At 42.2% G+C, this 22,552-nt stretch overlaps 1 protein-coding gene across 1 annotated transcript in view; it reads right to left on the reverse strand.

Moving 5' to 3' along the window:
* syne1a (spectrin repeat containing, nuclear envelope 1a) overlaps positions 1–22,298 on the reverse strand; it is a 195,971-nt gene extending 173,673 nt beyond the window's left edge. The window contains 12 exon segments of the mRNA XM_065026966.1: positions 150–314; positions 661–798; positions 1,469–1,576; positions 5,406–5,527; positions 7,246–7,442; positions 7,636–7,805; positions 7,999–8,091; positions 8,291–8,311; positions 12,021–12,104; positions 13,635–13,730; positions 22,029–22,090; positions 22,289–22,298. Coding sequence (XP_064883038.1) covers positions 150–314; positions 661–798; positions 1,469–1,576; positions 5,406–5,527; positions 7,246–7,442; positions 7,636–7,805; positions 7,999–8,091; positions 8,291–8,311; positions 12,021–12,104; positions 13,635–13,730; positions 22,029–22,090; positions 22,289–22,298 — 1,266 coding nt within the window.
* Between the last annotated feature and the right edge of the window lie 254 nt (positions 22,299–22,552).

Here is a 22,552-nt window from a genome sequence, read left to right on the forward strand (position 1 = left end):
CTGTAGACAGACACACACAAGCAGAGAATAGTACAGTCATTACACCCTGTGTTACGGTACAGCCATTACATAGTACATAACAACTGACCTAATAAGGATGTGTGTAACGTTAAATGGACTCGCATTGTCACCTTGCTCACATTGCCCACCTTGTGTTGCTCCAGGGTCATGTGGACAGTGTTAGATGTCGCGTCAGATGTCTGTTGAATAGTGACCTCCTGTCGGAGTGCCCCCTCAGCCTGGTGCAGCCACTCCCCCACCACACCCAGGGGGGCGGGCAGAGCCCTGTCCAGCTGCAGGTGCCACCCTAGGAGCTGTAGGGAGGAGGTTACAATGTCAGTCAATGAGCTATTGTCAAGTTACCTTGTCTCTGACTGCCTGTCTATATGCTGGTGGGAACTTTTGCAGTACAAATGAAAAAATAGAGTCCCACACTTATCTCTCCTGGTTGTGGATTTATTTCAATGTTTCGGCTAAAAAGCCTTCAAATGACGCAGCTCACTGTTTGGTTGACTGGAGATTTGACTGAGTACTTGGTCAGGTATTTGATTAGGCCCCTCTTAATGTTTGCTTGTGTCCTTGAGAGCTAGGCTGTACCAGAATACACCCTACTCTACTCTACTCCACAACAGTAACAGAGGTCCCGTCCCAGACACTTACCCTGTTGGACACTCTGTCCCAGGCCTGTTTAACCAGAGCCTGGTCCACGGTCAACATCCCATCCTTCTGCGTGGACAGGACCGCTGCCTCCACCTGCTTCCTATTCATCTCCAATTGAACACGTACACTCTTAAAGGACTGATGAGAGAAAGAGAGAGAGAGAGAGAGAGAGAGAGAGAGAGAGAGAGAGAGAGAGAGAGAGAGAGAGAGAGAGAGAGAGAGAGAGAGAGAGAGAGAGAGAGGGTGGGGGGTCCACAGATGGAATGGTTATTTCCTGATCATGTGGCCTGACAAGGAAAACCTTTGGGTCCTAGTTATATCCCGAACACACATACAATACAAGTACTGTAAAATATACTGCATGGAACACATACAGTACACATACTGTAAAATATACTGTACAACTTACTGTAAAATATACTGCCTGGAACACATACAGTACACATACTGTAAAATATACTATAAAATATACTGTAAAATATACTGGAACACATACACTTCTCCCTCTTTCACAGATCATACATTCATGGAATCTGTCAAAAACGTGCATAATGGAAAGAGGAAATAAGGAAATCCCACACTGTGTTGAATATGTAATGTATCCTGGGGCTTTGGTACTGTATAAGCCAGATAGGGTGGAAATACGGCAGCAGCAGTCTGATCCCTGCAGTGGAATACCACTGATTAGCCTGATAATGGGAGTGTCTGTGCCAGGTGTGTGTGTGTGTGTGTGTGTGTGTGTGTGTGTGTGTGTGTGTGTGTGTGTGTGTGTGTGTGTGTGTGTGTGTGTGTGTGTGTTCTAGATCACCTGATACTGCTGGCTGAGGTTGCCCTTGGTCTCCTGAGTACGTGCTGTGTCTAGCTCCAGCTGATCCAGCCAGGTCTTCAGCTCCCTCAGGCCCTTGCGCTGCTCTCTCTGGGTGGCCGGGGAGAGGAGGGAGGAGAGAGGAAGGGAACAATGAAAGTGAAAAACGAAGCAGGGAATGTGGGATAGATATAAGGAGGGAGGAAGGGGAATACATGGAAAGGAAAGAACGAGTGATAGAAGAGAGGAAATGAGAATGCAATGCAGGGACAGAGGGAGAGATGGTAGGTAGAAGGATAACAAGGGAAGAGAGGAATGAAGGAATAAGAGGGATGGGGAGAAGAGAGGGTAGAGAGGAAACATGTGGGAGGTAATCAAATATGTTGCCCAGCAGGGCAAATTCTCCAGACTCACAGCTGCCAAAAACACACTGTTAATTCAGCCAATTCACTTTAAACACTGCTACTAATATTTCATTGGATTCGTTATGAATACTTACAGCGCTTTCAGAAAGTATTCATACCCCTTGACTTACTCCAAATTGTGTTGTGTTACAGCCTGAATTAAAAATATACAAACAATACCCCATAATGACAAAGTGAAAACCTGTTTTTAGACATTTTTGCAAATGTATTAAAAAGTATATATACCCATGAGTTTAGAATCCCCTTTGGCAGTGATTACAGCTGGGAGGATTTCTGGGTAAGTCTCTAAGAGCTTTGGCCACCTGGACTGTAAAATATTTGCACATTATTCAAGCTCTGTCAAGTTGGTTGTTGATCATTGCTAGACAGCCATTTTCAAGTCTTGCCATAGATTTTGAAGCCAATTTAAGTCAAAAGTGGAACTAGGCCACTCAAGACCATTCAATATCGTCTTGGTAAGTGTCTGTTGGAAAGCAGACTGACTCCAGTGTATATTTATCCAGGTTATTGTCCTGCTGAAAGGTGAATTTGTCTCCCAGTGTCTGTTGGAAAGCAGACTGAACCAGGTTTTCCTCTAGGATTTTGCTTAGCTCTATTCCATTTATTTTTTATCAAAAAGAAACTCCCCAGTCATTGCCGATGACAACCATGCCCATAACATGATGCAGCCACCACCATCATTCTCAGTAATGTGATGTGTTAGATTTGCCTCAAATATAACGCATTGTATTCAGGACATAAAGTTCCCTTCTTTGCCACATTTCTTGCAAACAGGATGCATGTTTTGGAATATATATTCTGTACAGGCTTCCTTCTTTTCACTCTGTCATTTAGGTTAGTATTGTGGGTAACTACAATGTTGTTGATCCATCCTCACTTTTCTCCTATCATAGCCATTAAACTCTGTAACTGTTTTAAAGTCACCATTGGCATCATGGTGAAATCCCTGAGAGGTTTCTTTCCTCTCTGGCAACTGAGTTTGGAAAGAACCCTGCACTCTTAGAAAAAAAGGTGCTATCTAGAACCGAACATAGTTCTTTGACTTTTTCCATAGGAGAACCCTTTGAAGAACCTTTTTGGGTTCCAGGTAGAACCCTTTTGACTTCCATGTAAAACCTTTTACACAGATGGATCTACATGGAACCTAAAATAGTTCTACCTGGAAACAAATGGGGTTCTACCTGTAAACAAAAAGGCTTCTACCTGGAAACAAAATGGGTTCTACCTGTAAACAAAAAGGCTTCTACCTGGAAACAAAATGGGTTCTACCTGGAAACAAAAAGAGTTCTACCTGGAAACAAAAAGGGTTCTCTTATGGGGACAGCCGAATAACCCTTTTTGGAATCCTTTTTTCTAAGAGTGTGTATCTTCGTAGTAACTGGGTGTATTGATACAGGTGTATTTAATAACTTCACCAGGCTCAAATGGATACTGAATGTCTGCTTGAATAAGTGCCCTTCTTTGCATGTCATGGTCTCCCTGGTCTTTGTGGTTGAATCTGTGTTTGAAATACACTGCTCGACTGAGGGACATTACAGGTGACTATTATTGCACACAGAGTGAGTCCATGGAACGTATTATGTGACTTGTAAAGCACATTTTTACTCCTGAACTTATTTAGGTTTGCTATAACAAAGGGGTTGAATACTTATTGACTCAAAACATTTCAGCTTTTCATGTTTTATTAATTTAGAAAATTTTTGACATTATGGGGTATTTGCCACTTTGACATGATGGGGTATTGTGTTTAGGCCAGTGACACAAAATCTCAATTTAATCCAATTCAGGCTGTAACACAACAAAGTGTGGAAAAAGTCAAGGGGTGTGAATACTTTCCGAAGATACTGTATGATGACAAGTTAGTTAGTTCAACAGTCCATTCAATTTTAACACTCCCTATTCAGTTTCAGTCCATTCAATTTTAACACTCCCTATTCAGTTTCAGGCCATTCTATTTTAACACTCCCTATTCAGTTTCAGTCCATTCTATTTTAACACTCCCTATTCAGTTTCAGGCCATTCTATTTTAACACTCCCTATTCAGTTTCAGGCCATTCAATTTTAACACTCCCTATTCAGTTTCAGGACATTCTATTTTAACACTCCCTATTCAGTTTCAGGCCATTCTATTTTAACACTCCCTATTCAGTTTCAGGCCATTCTATTTTAACACTCCCTATTCAGTTTCAGGCCATTCTATTCTGCTCAGCCATCCCATTGTAAGGCTTTATCCTTTATTCACATTACAGACGTTGGATTGGGGGGGAATCATATTACTAGCTGGCTAACATTCACTGTTACAGCCTAGTTAGTGTATTGTCCCTGAAATCAGCACTGCCAAACCATATCTTCTTTCTTTATTTCATAAAAAAAATATTTTACTGAATGTAGATATACAACACAAAGTGTTACACACCTTTGTCAGTGCGGTAGAGAGTACTAACCAGTGGCTATAATCAAGGCAAGGATATTACAAAATCCTACACTGACGCAAAATATGCATAGTTAGAGAGACTTAATGTCAAAGCCACTCGAAGCTGAAACTGTAACCTTACAAAACCCAAGGCTTTCCATCAAACCATCCTCCAATAAAAGGGTTCCCTGCCTAGCCCTAGCCAGCTGCAGCCATTGTCATGCTAATACAACATAGCTGTTAGCACTAATGCTAATATAATGGTAATATCACATCATATAATACAGGACTATCACCTCAGGTAAAATGAGATGTGGAAAGAAAAAAATGAATTCCCTTACCACATAAAACACTGCGAATTCCACCAGAATACAATAGTAGAGCTGGTGATTACAACAATAAAATGGAATGGTGAATGTTTAAAGTATGTAGAAACAATGTAACCTGGGTGTCAGTCTGTCTCTGCTGTAGCTGCCTCCTTTGTTGTTGTCATGCAAAACACTGACAGAGTTGGCTGAAGCAAAAACAGGCTGGCAACCGGGCTAGAAGCAGTATGTGTTCCAGCGGGGAATTACAAACATTCTAAGAATGTTCTTTTGGAACGTTTGATGGAGAACCTGCACAGTGGACCGGAATGAGGATACTAATACTTCTACAGACTGAACCTACCTCCAACATCTCCTCAATATCTCGAGGAGCAAGACCATGCTGTGGAACAGAGGCAGGCACAACAACCACAGGGATGCAGTGACCACACAGACAACACCACAGTGGAGAGAGAGAACGAGAAAAAAAGAAGAAGGGAGAGATGTCCAAAAAAGAAGTGATTGATCAACAACAGACAAGAAGACATTACATCACATCACTAAGGAGTAAGGGAATGTGAGAGGTGACAATAAGGAACGGTTGGGTAGTTAGTGTCAGTGGTAGTGGTAAGGGTTTACAGACACAGCAAGTCTACCTGAAGGTCTGAGATAACACTTGAATAGAGGACAATAGTGGCAAATAATGTAAATAACAGAGAGAAAGAAACAATAGGAAGAGACATGGCTGTGAAGATGGAGAGAGAGGGAGCGGTGGGGAGAGGGACAGGGCTTGCTACCTCTTCTTCTGGCTGGGAGTCCGAGTCACTGTTCTGCTGGTGACCAGGGTTGGGGTGGTGCTTCAGAAACTGGGCCACGTACGTCATGATGGACTTCTCATCCGGTTTGTCAACATCCACATCTGGGGAGAAAGAAGAACAGATAGGGGTCAGTCTAGTCCCCACAACACACAGAACTGTACTGAATACCAGCTATTATGAACAACCAGATACTAGTATTAACAAAGCATTCTCAATGACATCTGATCTGGAAAAAGCTAACCATACATCACTATTTAACTCCAGCTATATCAACAACAGACTACTGAGATTAGCCATCACTGATCTTTGAAATCAAGCAGAAGAAAGCCTCTATCTCTGACAGAAACCTCAGCATCAAACTGTCATATCAGGTTTATATGGTATGTTGGTGAGCTGCTGGATGCTCTCTCTGGCACTGACTCCTCTCCAGCCCTAATGGCCCTTAATTATGGTGATGTCAAACTGGATTTGTCAGAGCTCATTCTGAGGGGCAGGCGTGAGGGAGCACAGATGCTGTTGAGAGGATTCACTCTAGAGGGATTTATCTGATACACAGGCAGGAATGTACACTAGTGAAAGCATAGTTCATCTTTGTATTGACATGGAGCGTGGCTGACATATCAGCTTCAGTTTTGTAAAGATCTAGAAAAGTTGAAGTTTTCTAACCAGAAGTTTTAATTTCACCTAATTTTAACATTCTGTCATAAAAAGCACATGTTCAACTTAATAAAAAACATTTTTCCCATCTCAAGAGGTTACATTTAAAAAATGACTATAGTAAGTGCCAAATAAAGTAACAGCTTTGACCGTAACAGGGTTGACCGTAACAGGGTTGACCGTAACAGCTTTGACCGTAACAGGGTTGACCGTAACAAGGTTGACCGTAACAGGATTTACCGTAACAGGGTTGACCGTAACAGGGTTGACCGTAACAGCTTTGACCGTAACAGGGTTGACCATAACAGGGTTAACCGTAACAGGGTTGACCGTAACAGCTTTCACCGTAACAGGGTTGACCATAACAGGGTTCACCGTAACAGGGTTTGCCGTAACAGGGTTTACCGTAACAGGGTTGATGACTTCTGGATGACATCTTAAGTCATCCATAAATCCCCTTGTGACAGGGGGAATGGAAGCTGGTTGTGTGAAACAGGGAGGACAATTGAATGCAAGCTTCACCAAAAACGGTTTTATTGTTAAAACATTTGTAACCTGTCTATATGGGTAACAGGGTTGACGTGTTATGTTCAACCCTCTCAGATGTTCATCACAAAACACCAGAACATGGCCCAGAAGAGAAGATCCTGCTCACCTGCTTGCTTTTACACTATGATTTGACTATTAGATGTTCATTGTAAAAATAAAAATAAATAGTTTCACTGTATTAAAATGACAGTTCAGTTCACGTAACAGGGTTGAGGGAACGTTTTCTTTACCTTAAAATGAATCACTAATCACATGAAATAAATAGTAATCTAGAGAAATGGCTTTGTCAAAGCAACAAAATAACTTTACAATGATGGTGAACTTGGATAAATGTTAGGATTAAGTGGGCTAGTATCTTCCCAGAAGTCACAGAGGATGCATAGACGGACATGTCAAAATGCTGAATTAAGTCTTTATTCAAATAAAAAAACAGATTTATTGAATTTTCCATGTGTTCTATATTAAAGGGCACTCAATTTAATATAACATGCTTTTTCAATGTTTGTGCACAATTTCTATATAATATTTTAAAGGCACCCAAAAGGCACTAATTTCGTGGAACGACCCACATTAATTTGCCAAACAGGAAATGACCTCTCTGGCTGTGGTTTACCTTCTGGGTCCAGTAGCTGCGGAATGCCCAGCTCAGTTTCGGCCAATGAGAAGGCTTCCTGCAGGTTCTCTCGATTGGCTCTCCTCCGCACACGCTCCATGTCGACCAGGTGGGGTCGAAGAGAGAGGATCACTGCGAAGAATGCCACACCTGTACGCCAGCTCGGCCCAAAGTCTTTCACGTCGATCCCCAGATGCCTGAAGAGACAGACAAATACAGCATTACATCAATAACACCATCACTTATTATTAGCTATCGTAATATCATTATCAGTAGCTATCACCACAACCACGATTAGTACTGGTAATAGAAGTGTTACTGTAGTTAGTAATATCATAAGTATCATCATGTTATATTGCAGCAGGTGCAGTGGCTGTAGTGTCCCCGTACTTGGTGGCGGTCTGCTGGACCCATCTGAGTAGGGCCTTCCTGGCCCCACCCTGCAGCGGGGGGAGGGGCCTCCTCTTGACAGGCGGGCTGGTGGTGTCGGAGCTGTCCACTGAGGAGGTGCTGCTAGAGAGGGCCTGGAGCGCTGGCAGGTTACTGGTCAACTCTTCTATCTGCACGACGGGAGAGTGAGCGATAGAGAGAGAGAGAATTTTTGCTATAGAGAAAGCACAGCTTTTTTGTGCCAAGAAGACAGAGTATGGCTGACTCACAAAATGAAACACCATTGCCTTTATTGCGTAATTGTGCAATAGTGCTGCATTATTTGTAGTGAGATGACACCTACCCACCACAGAGGCACTATACCTGGAAATAGAGGATTATTGTCCAAATCAACCCCAGTATGATAGATGGTCTTCCATCGACGATGTCAGTCGAGTTGATGTTGACTAGCTTGATCTGTGTCACAACATACAATATCTAGCATTATACGGTAGGATATCACTTATCAGAAGTCATATCCGTTCTAATAAATACTGTTTGGAACAAATATGCACAAATTCACTAATCAATACGGATACGGACTATGAACACAGTACCCAAGTTAAATATAATTCATAATAACTTTCATGAAAACATCAAATAAGCTGGTACTAACCGGTGATCCCCTGTACGCAGACTTGAGTGAGCGTGAGAAAAAAGGAGAGAGAGAGAGGGAGCAAAAGAGAGGTAGACAGAGATTGGATGCAGTTAGAGGAGGTATTTTTTATTTATTTAACCAGGCAAGTCAGTTAAGAACAAATTCTTATTTTCAATGAAGGCCTAGGAACAGTGGGTTAACTGCCTGTTCAGGGGCAGAACGACAGCTTTATACCTTGTCAGCTTGGGAGTTTGAACTTGCAACCTTCCGTTTACTAGTCCAATGCTCTAACCACTAGGCTACCCTGCTGCCCCATATATAGTATGGGTGAGTGACAGGGGGGTGCCTCATCGAGTGTGAGCCAAGCGATAAAGACTAACAGTGAGATAACCCTGGCTGCTCTACAGCGGGCTGAGAGGACAGATCTATCACCTATACACAGACAGCACCGGGGATTACACCCAGCAGAGAGTAGAGAGTAGAGAGAGAGAGAGAGAGAGAGAGAGAGAGAGAGAGAGAGAGAGAGGAGAGGGCGGGGGGTAGGGTATATCATAGAGAGAGAGGGCCTGGGCATTCATCATATCATCCATATCAGAGGGTATATTACAGAGGAGATGAGTCTGAGCATTAAAGGTTATCATGTTACACTGGGACTGTGGTATAGAGGAGGGACAGTACGGGGTGGGAAAGGAAAAACTGTAGAAGCTCCACTTGAGAGAGGGTCAGAGACTGAGCAGTACTGTACATATAATTCATGTTTCTGAATCTAAAACGGGATTAGAGATTAGGTCTAGTAGGCAATTTATACATAATACAGCACTTCATATCAGAATGGGGTCCTTAGACTATGTAAAGATAGTGGTTGACAGTAGATGGAGGGACACTGCTTCAACAATATGACAAAGACAGGGCATCGCAAAGACATCGCAAATTCAGAACCTCTGGACAGCAACATAATAAACTAAAGCACTGATCAAAGGGAACGAGATCAGAATGACTGCTATAAGGCTTTTCCATACATACAAATATTAAATAGGTAGCGTAGCCTACAAAACTAAAACAATCCTTAACTTCAAATCAAAAGGCCTGATTAACATGACATCATTAACGCACCCAGATCCTGAGACCGCGGTGCCGAAACACTCAGAAATAAAAAGATGGTTTAGTATTTCATTTAAAAACTCTGACGAAGGTCAAGAAAATCTGTTTTCAAAGATGCAGCCTACAATGCAATACTCGTGATCATTTTAAGGAGAACAAAAATATTCTTAGCCTACATTTGAACACCAACGCAGAAGCTTAGCTATTCGGAACCAACAATCAGACTTCATTTACATACAAAGCGGTGAGTATTTAGTGAGTCCACCAGATCAGAGGCAGTAGGGATGACCAGGGGTGTTTTCTTGATAAGTGTGTGAATTGGACGATTTTCCTGTCTTGTTAAGCATTCAAAATGTAATGAGTACTTTTGGGTGTCAGGGAAAATGTATGGAGCAAAAAGTACATTATTTTCTTTAGGAATGTAGAAGTAAAAGTAAAAGTAATCAAAAATAGACATATTAAAGTAAAGTACAGATACCCCCAAAAAACTACCAAAGCAGTACTTTAAAGTAGTTTTATTTAGGTACTTTACACCGCTGCTAGATGTTCGAAATGTCACATACTATTAAACATAATGTTTTTGCATACCCAAACGGCCTACTATTTAGGACGCAAGTATGGATTATTTGGACACGACCAGTCTGACCAATATAACAGCTATCTGACAGAGAGAGACCAAACATCATATACTGTAGGCAACAGCAGATATTAAATCATGCTCCCATTGTGACAGATATGAGATAGGGAGATGTGACAATGTGATGGCAAATGTGATAAAAGAACACTGAGGATAGGACCTCAAATCTCATCTAAATACAGTCTATGGACATATACAATTTACAGACACACCCATCCCAGCATGGCATGGCAGAGACACCCAATCCCGGTGTCTACACTCCAGACTGCAGATTATTGTTGTAGGATTTAGGGTTTAACCCTGTCACAGTGCAGGAAGAAGCTAAATCAATGTCCTCCCAGACGCAAGCTGGGGATTTATTTATGTATATCCAAAGACATGCTATGTGGAGTATTAACCATCTAATACTGGGAATCCATCTCATCAATTAGGTTTCCATCCAATTGGCGACAGATTTTCATGTGAATATTCTAAAATCAGCATAAAGAAAAGATGCACATTTTTCCACCAATGGTGTGTTTCCACCAAACGGACTTGTTGTGGACACAAATCAGTGAGTGATGACACAAAATGTACTTTTCATGTACAGCCTAAAAATCTAAAGCGCGATGTCCCGTGTAGCTCAGTTGGTAGAGCATTTAAGTCATTTACATTTAAGTCATTTAGCAGACGCTCTTATCCAGAGCGACTTACAAATTGGTGCGTTCACCTTAAGACATCCAGTGGAACAGCCACTTTACAATAGTGCATCTAAATCTTTTAAGGGGGGGGTGAGAAGGATTACTTTATCCTATCCTAGGTATTCCTGAAAGAGGTGGGGTTTCAGGTGTCTCCGGAGCGTGGCACTTGCAACGCCAGGATAGTAAGTCTGATTCCCATGGAGGATTAGTATGGAAAATGTATGCACTCTGGATAAGAGCGTCTGCTAAATGACGTGAATATAACAAAAACTGTTGTGTTAAATAGCAAATGCGCCTACTCTGGTCTGGGCTCGTGTTCTCTAGCCAGCAGATACAGTGTGGGTAGGCTAGTAAACATGATGAGATCATTATGGATAAGGGAGAGAATATTTCTCTTTGTCAAATAGCAGTCAAGCATCGATCATCATGTCACCAGAATAAGACCCTCAATATTTATTGGAAAGCAGCATCAAGATCACGGTGCACTTTCACCACTCTGTGAAGTTCATCACAACTGGTTTCATCTGTAGCCTAATAAACTACATGGTTACCCGAGTCGCAGTGGGAAGACCACACAACATATCATGTGACTCCAAGTTTACCTCGATATTATGTTTATTATATCAATATTTGCAGATGAAGGCATTTCCACCGCCACTTCTCGCATAATTCATTTTACAGACACAAAAAGAGCCCACCTTCTCTAGCATATTTTGTTTTGTCGACATTTGGAAAGTTTACCGACACATTTTCTGTTTCCATCAGGCCTGTCATGACATTTCTATTCTACATGTACTTTACTCGCATACAATGGTTGGATGGAATACTGGTTATAGACATGGATCTCATGGAGTGAGGGAAAACAGGTCATTTGAGAGAGAGAGAGAGAGAGATAGATAAGGAGAAGGAGGAAGGAAGATACAGCAGGGCAAAGGGAGATGGGAGGGGGGGTAGAGAGGGGAATGTAGTAGAGAAAGAGTCATCCGGGGTCAGTCTTCCTCGTTCTGACCCCAAGGCCATCACCTGAACCATGTGTGTCAAGGGAGAGGGGCAGAGGGTTGGAGGGTGAGAGGGATGAATGAGTATACAGGTAGAGGGGTGGAAAGATGGAGGGGAGTTGGACGGAGGGGAGGGAGGAGAGTGGGAGAGGGTCATTGGGTTAGTGGGAGAGGGGAGAGTGGTAGAGGGATGGAGGGGGAGAGGAATGGAGGGGAGAGGGATGGAGGGGTAGAGGGATAGAGGGTTAGAGGGGTAAAGGGATGGAGGGGGAGAGAAAGAGAGGGATTGAGGAGGAGAGGAGAGGGGAAAGGTAGAGATGGAGCACTCCTACCTTTCTGCCCTCCAGGAAGTTGAGCGCCGTGCCGATGTTGGAGACCCAGTGGATCCTCCGCAGCTTCCTCCCCTGCTCACATGGCTAGAGGGGGAGATATATAGAGAGAGAGAGAGAGAGAGATAGGGAGAGAGAGAGAGAGAGAGAGAGAGAGAGAGAGAGAGAGAGAGAGAGAGAGAGAGAGAGAGAGAGAGAGAGAGAGATAGGGGAGAGAGAGAGAGAGATAGGGGAGAGAGAGAGAGAGAGAGAGATAGAGAGAGAGAGAGAGAGAGAGAGAGAGAGAGAGAGAGAGAGAGAGAGAGAGAGAGAGAGAGAGAGAGAGAGAGAGTGAGAGAGAGAGAGAGAGAGAGAGAGAGAGAGAGAGAGAGAGAGAGATAGGGAGAGAGAGAGAGAGAGAGAGAGAGAGAGAGAGAGAGAGAGAGAGAGAGAGAGAGAGAGAGAGAGGGGAGAGAGAGAGAGAGTGAGAGAGAGAGAGAGAGAGAGAGAGAGAGAGAGAGAGAGGAGAGAGAGAGAGAGAGAGAGAGGAGAGAGAGAGAGAGAGAGAGAGAGAGAGATAGGGAGAGAGAGAGAGAGAGAGAGAGAGAGAGAGAGAGAGAGAGAGAGAGAGAGAGAGAGAGGGGGAGATAGAGACAGGGAGTGGGGAGGTAATATAAGACAGAGTTAAAGAGACATACAGTTTCAGAGTCAGAAGGATGTTAAAGAGAAAGAAAAATGTACCGAGGGACATTGACAATAAAAATAACTGTATGGAAAGTAGAAAAAGACTGAGAAGAGGGACAGATGGCAGATTGAATAACAAAGAAAACAAGAATGAGATTCACATTGCAAACAAGGAAGAGAAAACAGAAACGGAGAGGGACAGACATAGAGAAACAGAGATAGAGAGAAAAGTGTGTTTGCCTTTTAGCAAAGAGATCAATATAACAGACAGCTTAGACCCAAGGCTGTATTGGCCTTGTGGGACCATCAAATAGTGTGTGTGTGTGTGTGTGTGTGTGTGTGTGTGTGTGTGTGTGTGTGTGTGTGTGTGTGTGTGTGTGTGTGTGTGTGTGTGTGTGTGTGTGTGTGTGTGTGTGTGTGTGTGTGTGTGTGTATGTGTGTGTACCCCGGGGCTTTTCCCTGTTTATCTAGCCTGATTTCTTTCCAACCAAACATCCTAATAAAGACTAATCAATAAGCATTTCCATGTAATTGTTTCCATTCTCACATTCACTGATGTCCTTAGATATGCTGTGAATATAGCTTTGAGGGCAGGGTTCACAGAGAAAGTCTTTCACAGTAGTATTCAAAATCAGTCATCAAATGCCCTTTACAAACAGATTTCCATGTCAACCCTGCCTTCATTACATTCCATTGCTCTGTTTTTTGATGAGAGAGATTACTGTCATTTCAGTTGAACATCATCAAGGAAGCGTTAGAGTTTAACCCTGCATGTTGGGGATCTGGTGGGCTTGGATTGGTATTTATAATGAGACAACAACATTGTGACCAAGACCAAGTGCAATTAATCTGAACCAAAGCCAGGAGTTTAGGGAGGGCCTTTGTTGCTGCCCTGAGTGAGACCACGTGCAGACTAGTTAAACTGATCCCAGAGCAGGTTGGTCCAGGACTCACCAGCTTCTGTCCAGACAGGACCTCCAGCAGGGCCAGCAGCATCACCCCATCCTTGATGTCCTCAAACAGGTCCGTCACCACCAGGGACGGGACAAGCTGGGGGGAACCATAACAAACAACAGTCAATCCAAAGCTGCATTAGTTCAATGTTTATGGAAGTGTTCTGTGCCATACAGTAATTAACCAACTAAAGCCATTAGGTCAAATCTTCTTGGAAACTCAACCCATCAAGATCAGTTTTTCTAGACTTAATGGTTATTGTAATAAAAGCAACATGTCTTATAGCGCAGTAAGTCTCCAAGCATGTAATATGCATGATCACAATACATTCACAAAGTCCTGTTAAAAAGGATATTCTGAGCCACAGGAAAGCTTGGCTGTGTGATGATCGATTGACAGCAAGGAGGATCAGTCTCTTTTGAAAGAGGTCCCAAATCCCCAAATCCAGAAATATGCTGATGATTTTCAAAGTGAGCCCCTCTCAAGAACTCCCTCCATGACCTGACGTGGCCCTCCACACTGGAGAGACACATATCTCAATTTCTCCCTGACTCCACATCAATGATTTCTCTTAAAGCATAGTCACATGGTGGGGCTGAGGAGAGGTTTAGAGGGAAAGGCATTCAGCCATTCAGAGTGAGATTAGCGAAAAGAGAGGGGGGAAGAGGGGGTGGGGTGGGAAGAAGAGAGGCAGGGAGGTAAAGTAAAGGGAGACCAAGAGAGTGAGACCAAAGGAATAGGGAATCTAGACCCAGACATGTTGTACAAGAGAACAGAGAGAGTGAGAAAGAAAGAGAAGCAAAGACCCTACCTCACACAACTCTCAAAATTAATTAGCAATGAGCTTTCCTCTTTAATTCCACTTCTAATAGTTCCATTGCTTTAAATATTTTAATGTTCAGAATGCATTTGTGTCACTTTCAATGAGTGACAGAAAAACCCTTTACCGAAGCCTCTACAGATGGACAAATTATGCCACAGGCTAATTGAAGTTAAATTCTCCTATTAGCTCGTTATAATCCAAGAGTTAATGAGGAAAATTCGACTAATTACAAAATAAGGAAGTAATATCCATTTACTTAGCTCAGTCACAGGAGTCAGATAAATAAATCAAGGGCTTTAGGAACTAATTACATGTGAGTGTCTGGGCTTTAATTGATTGGAAACATCCCAGCCTCTGTAAGTGTGCTTGTCTATGACCTTATGTGCATGCTTAGAGAGGGGGTGGAGAGAGAGAGAGAGAGAGAGAGAGAGAGAGAGAGAGAGAGAGAGAGGTAGAGAGAGAGAGAGAGAGAGAGAGCAAAGAGAGAAAGAGAGAGAGAGAGAGAGAGTTGTTGTTTTTCACCTTATATATTCACTTTGTATGTTGTCTACCTCACTTGCTTTGGCAATGTTAACACATGTTTCCCATGCCAATAAAGCCCTTGAATTGAATTGAATTGAATTGAGAGAGAGAGAGAGAGAGAGAGAGAGAGAGAGAGAGAGAGAGAGAGAGAGAGAGAGAGAGAGAGAGAGAGAGACCCCATAGAGCCTCAGGACAGCACTCAGAAAATCTGGCCCAACCAAATCATCACAAAACAAAAATAAAAATATATCACCTATTGGAAAGACACTATAAAAAATCAAAGTAAACTTCAATGCTATTTGACTCTAAACAGACAGTACATGGTGGCAGACTATCTGACCACTGTGACTGATAGAAAACTGAGGAAAACATTGACTAGGTACAGACTCAGTGAACACAGTCTGGCTATAGAGACCGGTCGTCACAGACAAACCTGGCTGCCCAGAGAGGACAGGCTGTGCTCACTCTGCTCCAGGGGAGAGGTACAGACAGAACTGCATGTCCTATTACATTGTGACAAATACTCAGATCTAAGAGAATATTTCTTTCCCAAAATTATAATTCAATACAAAGAATTTGAAACTATAAAAGATGAAGAAAAAATCAAATATTTATTGGGTGAAAAGCCAAAATGTGCAGTTTTGGCAGCCAAATATGTGTCCTCCTGCCACAACCTGAGGGACAGCCAGTGAAAAGTGCAAAGTAATATCGATAATATTTCCCATCTTGTTTTGTTTTGTCTTTCATACCATGTCATGTGTCTTCTCAGTCATGTTGACACTGGTCTACTACCAGGTCATGTGTCTTCTCAGTCATGTTGACACTGGTCTACTACCAGGTCATGTGTCTTCTCAGTCATGTTGACACTGGTCTACTACCAGGTCATGTGTCTTCTCAGTCATGTTGACACTGGTCTACTACCATTGCTTTAATGTATTGTTGTTCTCATTAATATTGTTTTTATAGTTGTTGTTAATGGTAATCCCATGTCCACTACTACTATTATTGTTGCTGTTGGTCCCACCATTTATTTATATATAAATATATATATATATAAAATATAAATATACATTTTTATTTTTCGATATGTATACTTTGACAATGTAAGTAATAATGAACTTGCCATGTCAATAAAGTCAATTGAATTGAATTGAGAGAGAGAGAGAGAGAGAGAGAGAGAGAGAGAGAGAGAGAGAGAGAGAGAGAGAGAGAGAGGGAAAAGAGAATGGAAGAAGGAAGAGAGACTGAATGGAAGAAGATCCAGGAAAGAATAACGATGAGATACAGACAAGATGATAGAGACATACAGGAGTAGAGAAGTAAACAGACAAGATGATAGAGACATACAGGAGTATAGAAGTAAACAGACAAGATGATAGAGACATACAGGAGTAGACAAGTAAACAGACAAGATGATAGAGACATACAGGAGTAGAGAAGTAAACAGACAAGATGATAGAGACATACAGGAGTATAGAAGTAAACAGACAAGATGATAGAGACATACAGGAGTAGACAAGTAAACAGACAAGATGATAGAGACATACAGGAGTATAGAAGTAAACAGACAAGATGATAGAAACATACAGGAGTAGAGAAGTAAACAGACAAGATGATAGAGACATACAGGAGTAGAGAAGTAAACAGACAAGATGATAGAGACATACAGGAGTAGAGAAGTAAACAGACAAGATGATAGAGACATACAGGAGTAGAGAAGTAAACAGACAAGATGATAGAGACATACAGGAGTAGAGAAGTAAACAGACAAGATGATAGAGACATACAGGAGTAGAGAAGTAAACAGACAAGATGATAGAGACATACAGGAGTATAGAAGTAAACAGACAAGATGATAGAGACATACAGGAGTAGACAAGTAAACAGACAAGATGATAGAGACATACAGGACTATAGAAGTAAACAGACAAGATGATAGAAACATACAGGAGTAGAGAAGTAAACAGACAAGATGATAGAGACATACAGGAGTAGAGAAGTAAACAGACAAGATGATAGAGACATACAGGAGTATAGAAGTAAACAGACAAGATGATAGAGACATACAGGAGTAGACAAGTAAACAGACAAGATGATAGAGACATACAGGAGTATAGAAGTAAACAGACAAGATGATAGAGACATACAGTAGACAAGTAAACAGACAAGATGATAGAGAAGTAGAGAAAACAGACAAGATGATAGAAACATACAGGAGAGACAAGTAAACAGACAAGATGATAGAGACATACAGGAGTAGAGAAGTAAACAGACAAGATGATAGAGACATACAGGAGTAGAGAAGTAAACAGACAAGATGATAGAGACATACAGGAGTAGAGAAGTAAACAGACAAGATGATAGAGACATACAGGGGTAGGAAGTAAACAGACAAGATGATAAACAGACAAGATAAACAGACAAGATGATAGAGACATACAGGAGTAGAGAAGTAAACAGACAAGATGATAGAGACATACAGGAGTAGAGAAGTAACATTGAAAATATAAGTTGTGGGATGAGGAAGGGGGTTGGGACGAGTTGTGTGCCATAATGTCTGAGAGAAGAAAGAAAGAGTAAGAGACAGGGTGAAAAAAGTGTTTACAATGGTCAGTGGGGCTTTGCAGTAATCTCTGGGAACACTTGGCTGCTGATTAATGCAGCTAGTTTAGCCTAGCCCAGCTGTTTGCTGAGAGATGATGAGCCTGCCGTGCCGCTCACACTGGCCAGCCCATAATTAAGCCCTAACCTTCTCACAGAGGATTTGTCAAAATGGAAAATGAGGGTCTTCTCTCTCTCTCTCTCTCTTCTCTCTCTCTCTCTCTCTCTCTCTCTCTCTCTCTCCCTCTCTCACACACACTCTCACTCTCTCTGCTGAGTAGCTGAGTACAACTTAAAAGCTCTTCAGTCTGAGTGCTTTAATCGTATTCTTCTGTGCAACATGCAGAGGCATATAAATACATTCTCCCTGGCTCACCCATGCTGGCTGATCTTGCTTTGGGATGGTTTTGCATATGTGGATGTGCACTGAAAATAAATCATACTGTCATACATACTATGCTATGTAGGTGCTGGTTCAACAAAGTTGCAGTATAGACAAGACGGTAAATTACCAGACGGTATATTACCCTGTGTAATAGGAAACCATTCACATTTTCTATAACTGCGCTCTTCTATCTTTGCCCCTTTGTCAGAGCTCATATGAAATCATCTTTTGTTACCTGTGGAGGGGTAGGCCCAGGAGGGGGAAGGAAGCAGGGGGAAGGAGAGGGTGTATCCCTCATACCAGCGTTATCTCACCTACCTACGTTATAACGATTAATCACATACCTTTAGGCTGAGAATTAAAGGCCTGAGATACATATGGTAATGAGCCTCTACCCCTGGAGAGCCGTGCTTAACCCACTAGTTCAGCTAGCTTGCCTCTCTCTCTCTTTCCAAGGGACTAGTTAAAAAGGGAGCCCAGCCTAGCTAGGGCCTCACAACATTTTTCTACACAGGGTTTAAAAAATATATATATTTCAACTTGTTTGTTTTATTGCAGGGAATTCAAAGGCAAACATGTATAGAGGAACCCATAGGCTTGGTTTTAGCTAGCTGACTAAACTTCTATGGTGAAGGAAATTTCTGATATGGTATTTTGGTACTTTATTAGGATCCCCATAAGCTGTTTTCAAAAGCAGCTGCTACTCTTCCTGGGGTCCACACAAAATATGAAACATAATACAGAATATCAATAGACAAGAACAGCTCTTAGGAAATGTTTACTTTGTACCTATGTTTGTCCTCTGTAGTTTGTTTGCTGAAATACTTTTTTTTCCCCAAAAAATGAAACTTTTTTTTTTCTCCCCAATTGGTAGTTACAGTCTTGTCTCATCCCTGCAACTCCCGTATGGACTCGGGAGAGGCATGCATCCTCCGAAACACAACCCAGCCAAGCCGCACTGCTTCCTGACACAATGCCCACTTAACCCAGAAGCCAGTCATACCAATGTGTCGGAGGAAACACCATACACCTGGCGACCATGTCAGCGTGCACTGCACACAGGAGTCGCTAGTGCGCGATGGGACAAGAACATCCCTGCCAGCGATGCAGAGCCTTAGACCACTGCGCCACTCAGGAGGGCATACTTTTACAATAAACATTCATCAAATTGAACCACTGACTGTTTGCTCATTGCAGTTGCTCTAAGATGGCAACTCAGTGCAAATGTGCCATTTAAATCTCAACAAGGGAACAGTCGGTGGTTGTATTTGATTGACGTTTATTGAAAAAGTAGGGATTTCAGAAAACAAAGAAAGGCACACAACTACAAAGGACCAACATAGATACAAGGTGGGCGTTTCATAATTGTAATTTTTTGAAAGTATTGACCTTGCCGAATTGATGTAGTCAGAGATGAATTCCAGAAAGCCTGGTCGCTGCTTCACTCCGTTGGTGGAGTTTATCAGAAACTTCATTCACCATGGAGTAGAGTTACGTCAGCTAGGTTTCAGCCAACAGCACTCCACCACAGGCCTAATTATTTCCCTCAACAAGGCAACCTCATAGACACACGCCCTATGTTCAACACGGTCTTTGCGCCATTTCTGTTTACCAACCCGTTTACCAACCTGACACAAAGCAATCCACTAAGACAAATAGGCCTACATGCTGCCATCGGTCGCTACGGTAACATCATGCTCAAGGAGGAAGAGGTTAAATAGGCATGAAGAAGGGATGGTACAAGGCGGGGGGAGGGGGGGTTTAATCAACAGGAGACGAGTCAGAAAAAAAGCTAAGCAATTACCTTTAAGAATTTAAAAGCTATTTAGACAGAGCACAGAGCAGCGATATAATCATTCCAGAAGAGAGGAGGTAGCCTAAATCAAACATGTCGAGTTTAATCGTAAAGAGCAAACTATGTCAGGTAGTCCTGCCTGATTCCCTATCTTCCCCAGTGCTTTGATGAGAGATCAACACCGTTCCAGAAGGTTTGATGAGAGATCAACACCGTTCCAGAAGGTTTGATGAGAGATCAACACCGTTCCAGAAGGTTTGATGAGAGATCAACACCGTTCCAGAGGTTTGATGAGAGATCAACACCGTTCCAGAAGGTTTGATGAGAGATCAACACCGTTCCAGAAGGTTTGATGAGAGATCAACACCGTTCCAGAAGGTTTGATGAGAGATCAACACCGTTCCAGAAGGTTTGATGAGAGATCAACACCGTTCCAGAAGGTTTGATGAGAGATCAACACAGAAGGTTTGATGAGAGATCAACACCGTTCCAGAAGGTTTGATGAGAGATCAACACCGTTCCAGAAGGTTTGATGAGAGTTCCAGAAGGTTTGATGAGAGATCAACACCGTTCCAGAAGGTTTGATGAGAGATCAACACCGTTCCAGAAGGTTTGATGAGAGATCAACACCGTTCCAGAAGGTTTGATGAGACATCATCCACATAGTTTCAGGTTGGTGATTAGGATCAAATTAGGCGGTTAATATGACATGTATGTAGCCCAGAAGAAGGGCATAAAGCACAACCCTACATGACATTAAAGTCCCACTCCAGTCTCCTATTCAGCTCATTCACCTGATTTACATAACAAAAGGCACATTCCACTAGGTGGTCCAGGTATCCTCGTGACATTGCACAGGTGGGTGGGTGGGTGGGAGGGGGAGGGGGGTCTTTTGTCTTCTGTTCTCTATTGCTCCTCTATTGTTCCTGAAGCAAGTGGGGGGGGACAATATGAAAAATCTCTGTCAGACCAACTCCTCGAATGCCCTACCCCTCGAAGTTTTCAGTTTTGTTTAAAAAAAAACACAATTCTCCTCAAAACACAAACATTTTTTTTTTTATCCTTTAGTGTGTGTACTTACTTTTGTATGTGTACTGTATTTATACTTTGGATATTAAAAATAGCTGGAGGACGTCTTTAATCTATTTGCTGTCTGGGGATAAAGTGCGATAAATAAATTATTAGGTCTTTACTTTAAACGCTATAACACATCTAGGACATTTAAATATTTTGGTGGTGAGTCATTTTCAGCTGCAAAGGTCCTGATATCTGATATTTAATATCATGTCAAGGTTTATTCCCTGCAGACTGCCTCCTCAAATGAATTTTCTGCTCTGCTTCGCCGCAGATGAATGCGGCCACTGTCGTAATCAAATTGGAAACCTTGAGAGCGGCGGCGGCTCGGATTGAAATAGCGTTTAATTGCGTGGCGATGTGCCGCAGTCGCCTTGTCCACTCGCTCCCCGACATGCTCTTCAAGCAGTAATGGGTTAAATTGAGAAGCCTAATACGTTATAATACTATAATTACATGCACATGGCGGACCAAAGCATGCGGCTGCGCCAACTGTAATTGTTTAGGTTACAGAAACACTGTTGCTTAAATGGTAGGCTAAGCCTAATAGGAAGGCAAATGAAGGATTTGAGCTCTTATGCAGAACAATCCAAATTAGTTTCAAAGGAGGAGTAGGGTTCTGTTTTAGCCCCGATCTCTGAGCCCAAACCTTGTCTACAGTATAGGCTGCAGAGATGGAAAACATCATAAATATGAAATGATACAGATCCTAATTTAGTACACTGTACTGGAGGGGGAAAAGCAGAAATTGCTTTTGTTGAAAGCAAAAAGCTATAATGACTTTTGTATGATATAAGACTGAAAGCTATCCACAGGCTATCTGGTGTAAGGTCAGGTGAGAAGGAACAGTAGTGTGTCTGAGTGTGTGCTGTGCATGCATGTGATCTAGGGGGTGGCACAACCAAGTCTCATGACTGGTTAACCTAATACTTTTAAAGGCACAGTGCAGTGAAAATGTGTTTTCCTGTGTTTTATATATATTTCCACACTATGAGGTTGGAATAATACTGTGAAAATGATGATAATACCCCTTTTAGTGTAAGTGCTGTTTGAAAAGACCACCTGAAATGTCTGCCTGTTTTGGTCAGATGGGGGGGAGGTCTAAATCTTTACAGTTATTTTAGTGTGAACACAACAATGACCAGAAAGGCCTGCCAGACAGACAGACAGACAGTCAGTGAGACAGACTCTTACCTTTGCCAAGTGGGAATTGATCCATTTAGTGAACGTCCTCTTCTGCACTGCCTCTTGCTCATCTGAAAATCAGAAACATCATGGTCACATGCTTAGTAGACAAACAGAATGGACATCCTTTCTTCTAACTGTACTGTACCACTGTTATGAACAGAGTTAGGCCTTACTGATGGATGATGACTCTGATTAACAACTTCCATATTCAGGGCATTGCTATGCCTAATGTCTCTAAGTGGTTAGCTGCCTCTGCTCTACTGTACTTTGCTCCATGAGAATAGATCTGACATTCAGATGGCATTTTAACCAACCTACTTGTATCCCCTCTTCAAGCTGATTGATAACTGTGTGCCTTTTTAAAAGGATGCCCTTTTATGACACAAATGGGTCATGAGTGACAGAAGGTCTAATTCTTGCATTTCACAACAAGCCCCCAACTATATCTCTGCCTGTTCGGTATGTTGATCACCTAACATAAAAGCATATAAAGTCATGTGTGTTGTGCGTATTTACTTGGGAGTGAAGGG

This window comes from Oncorhynchus nerka, linkage group LG13 (assembly GCF_034236695.1).
Source record: "Oncorhynchus nerka isolate Pitt River linkage group LG13, Oner_Uvic_2.0, whole genome shotgun sequence".
NCBI lineage: Eukaryota > Metazoa > Chordata > Actinopteri > Salmoniformes > Salmonidae > Oncorhynchus > Oncorhynchus nerka.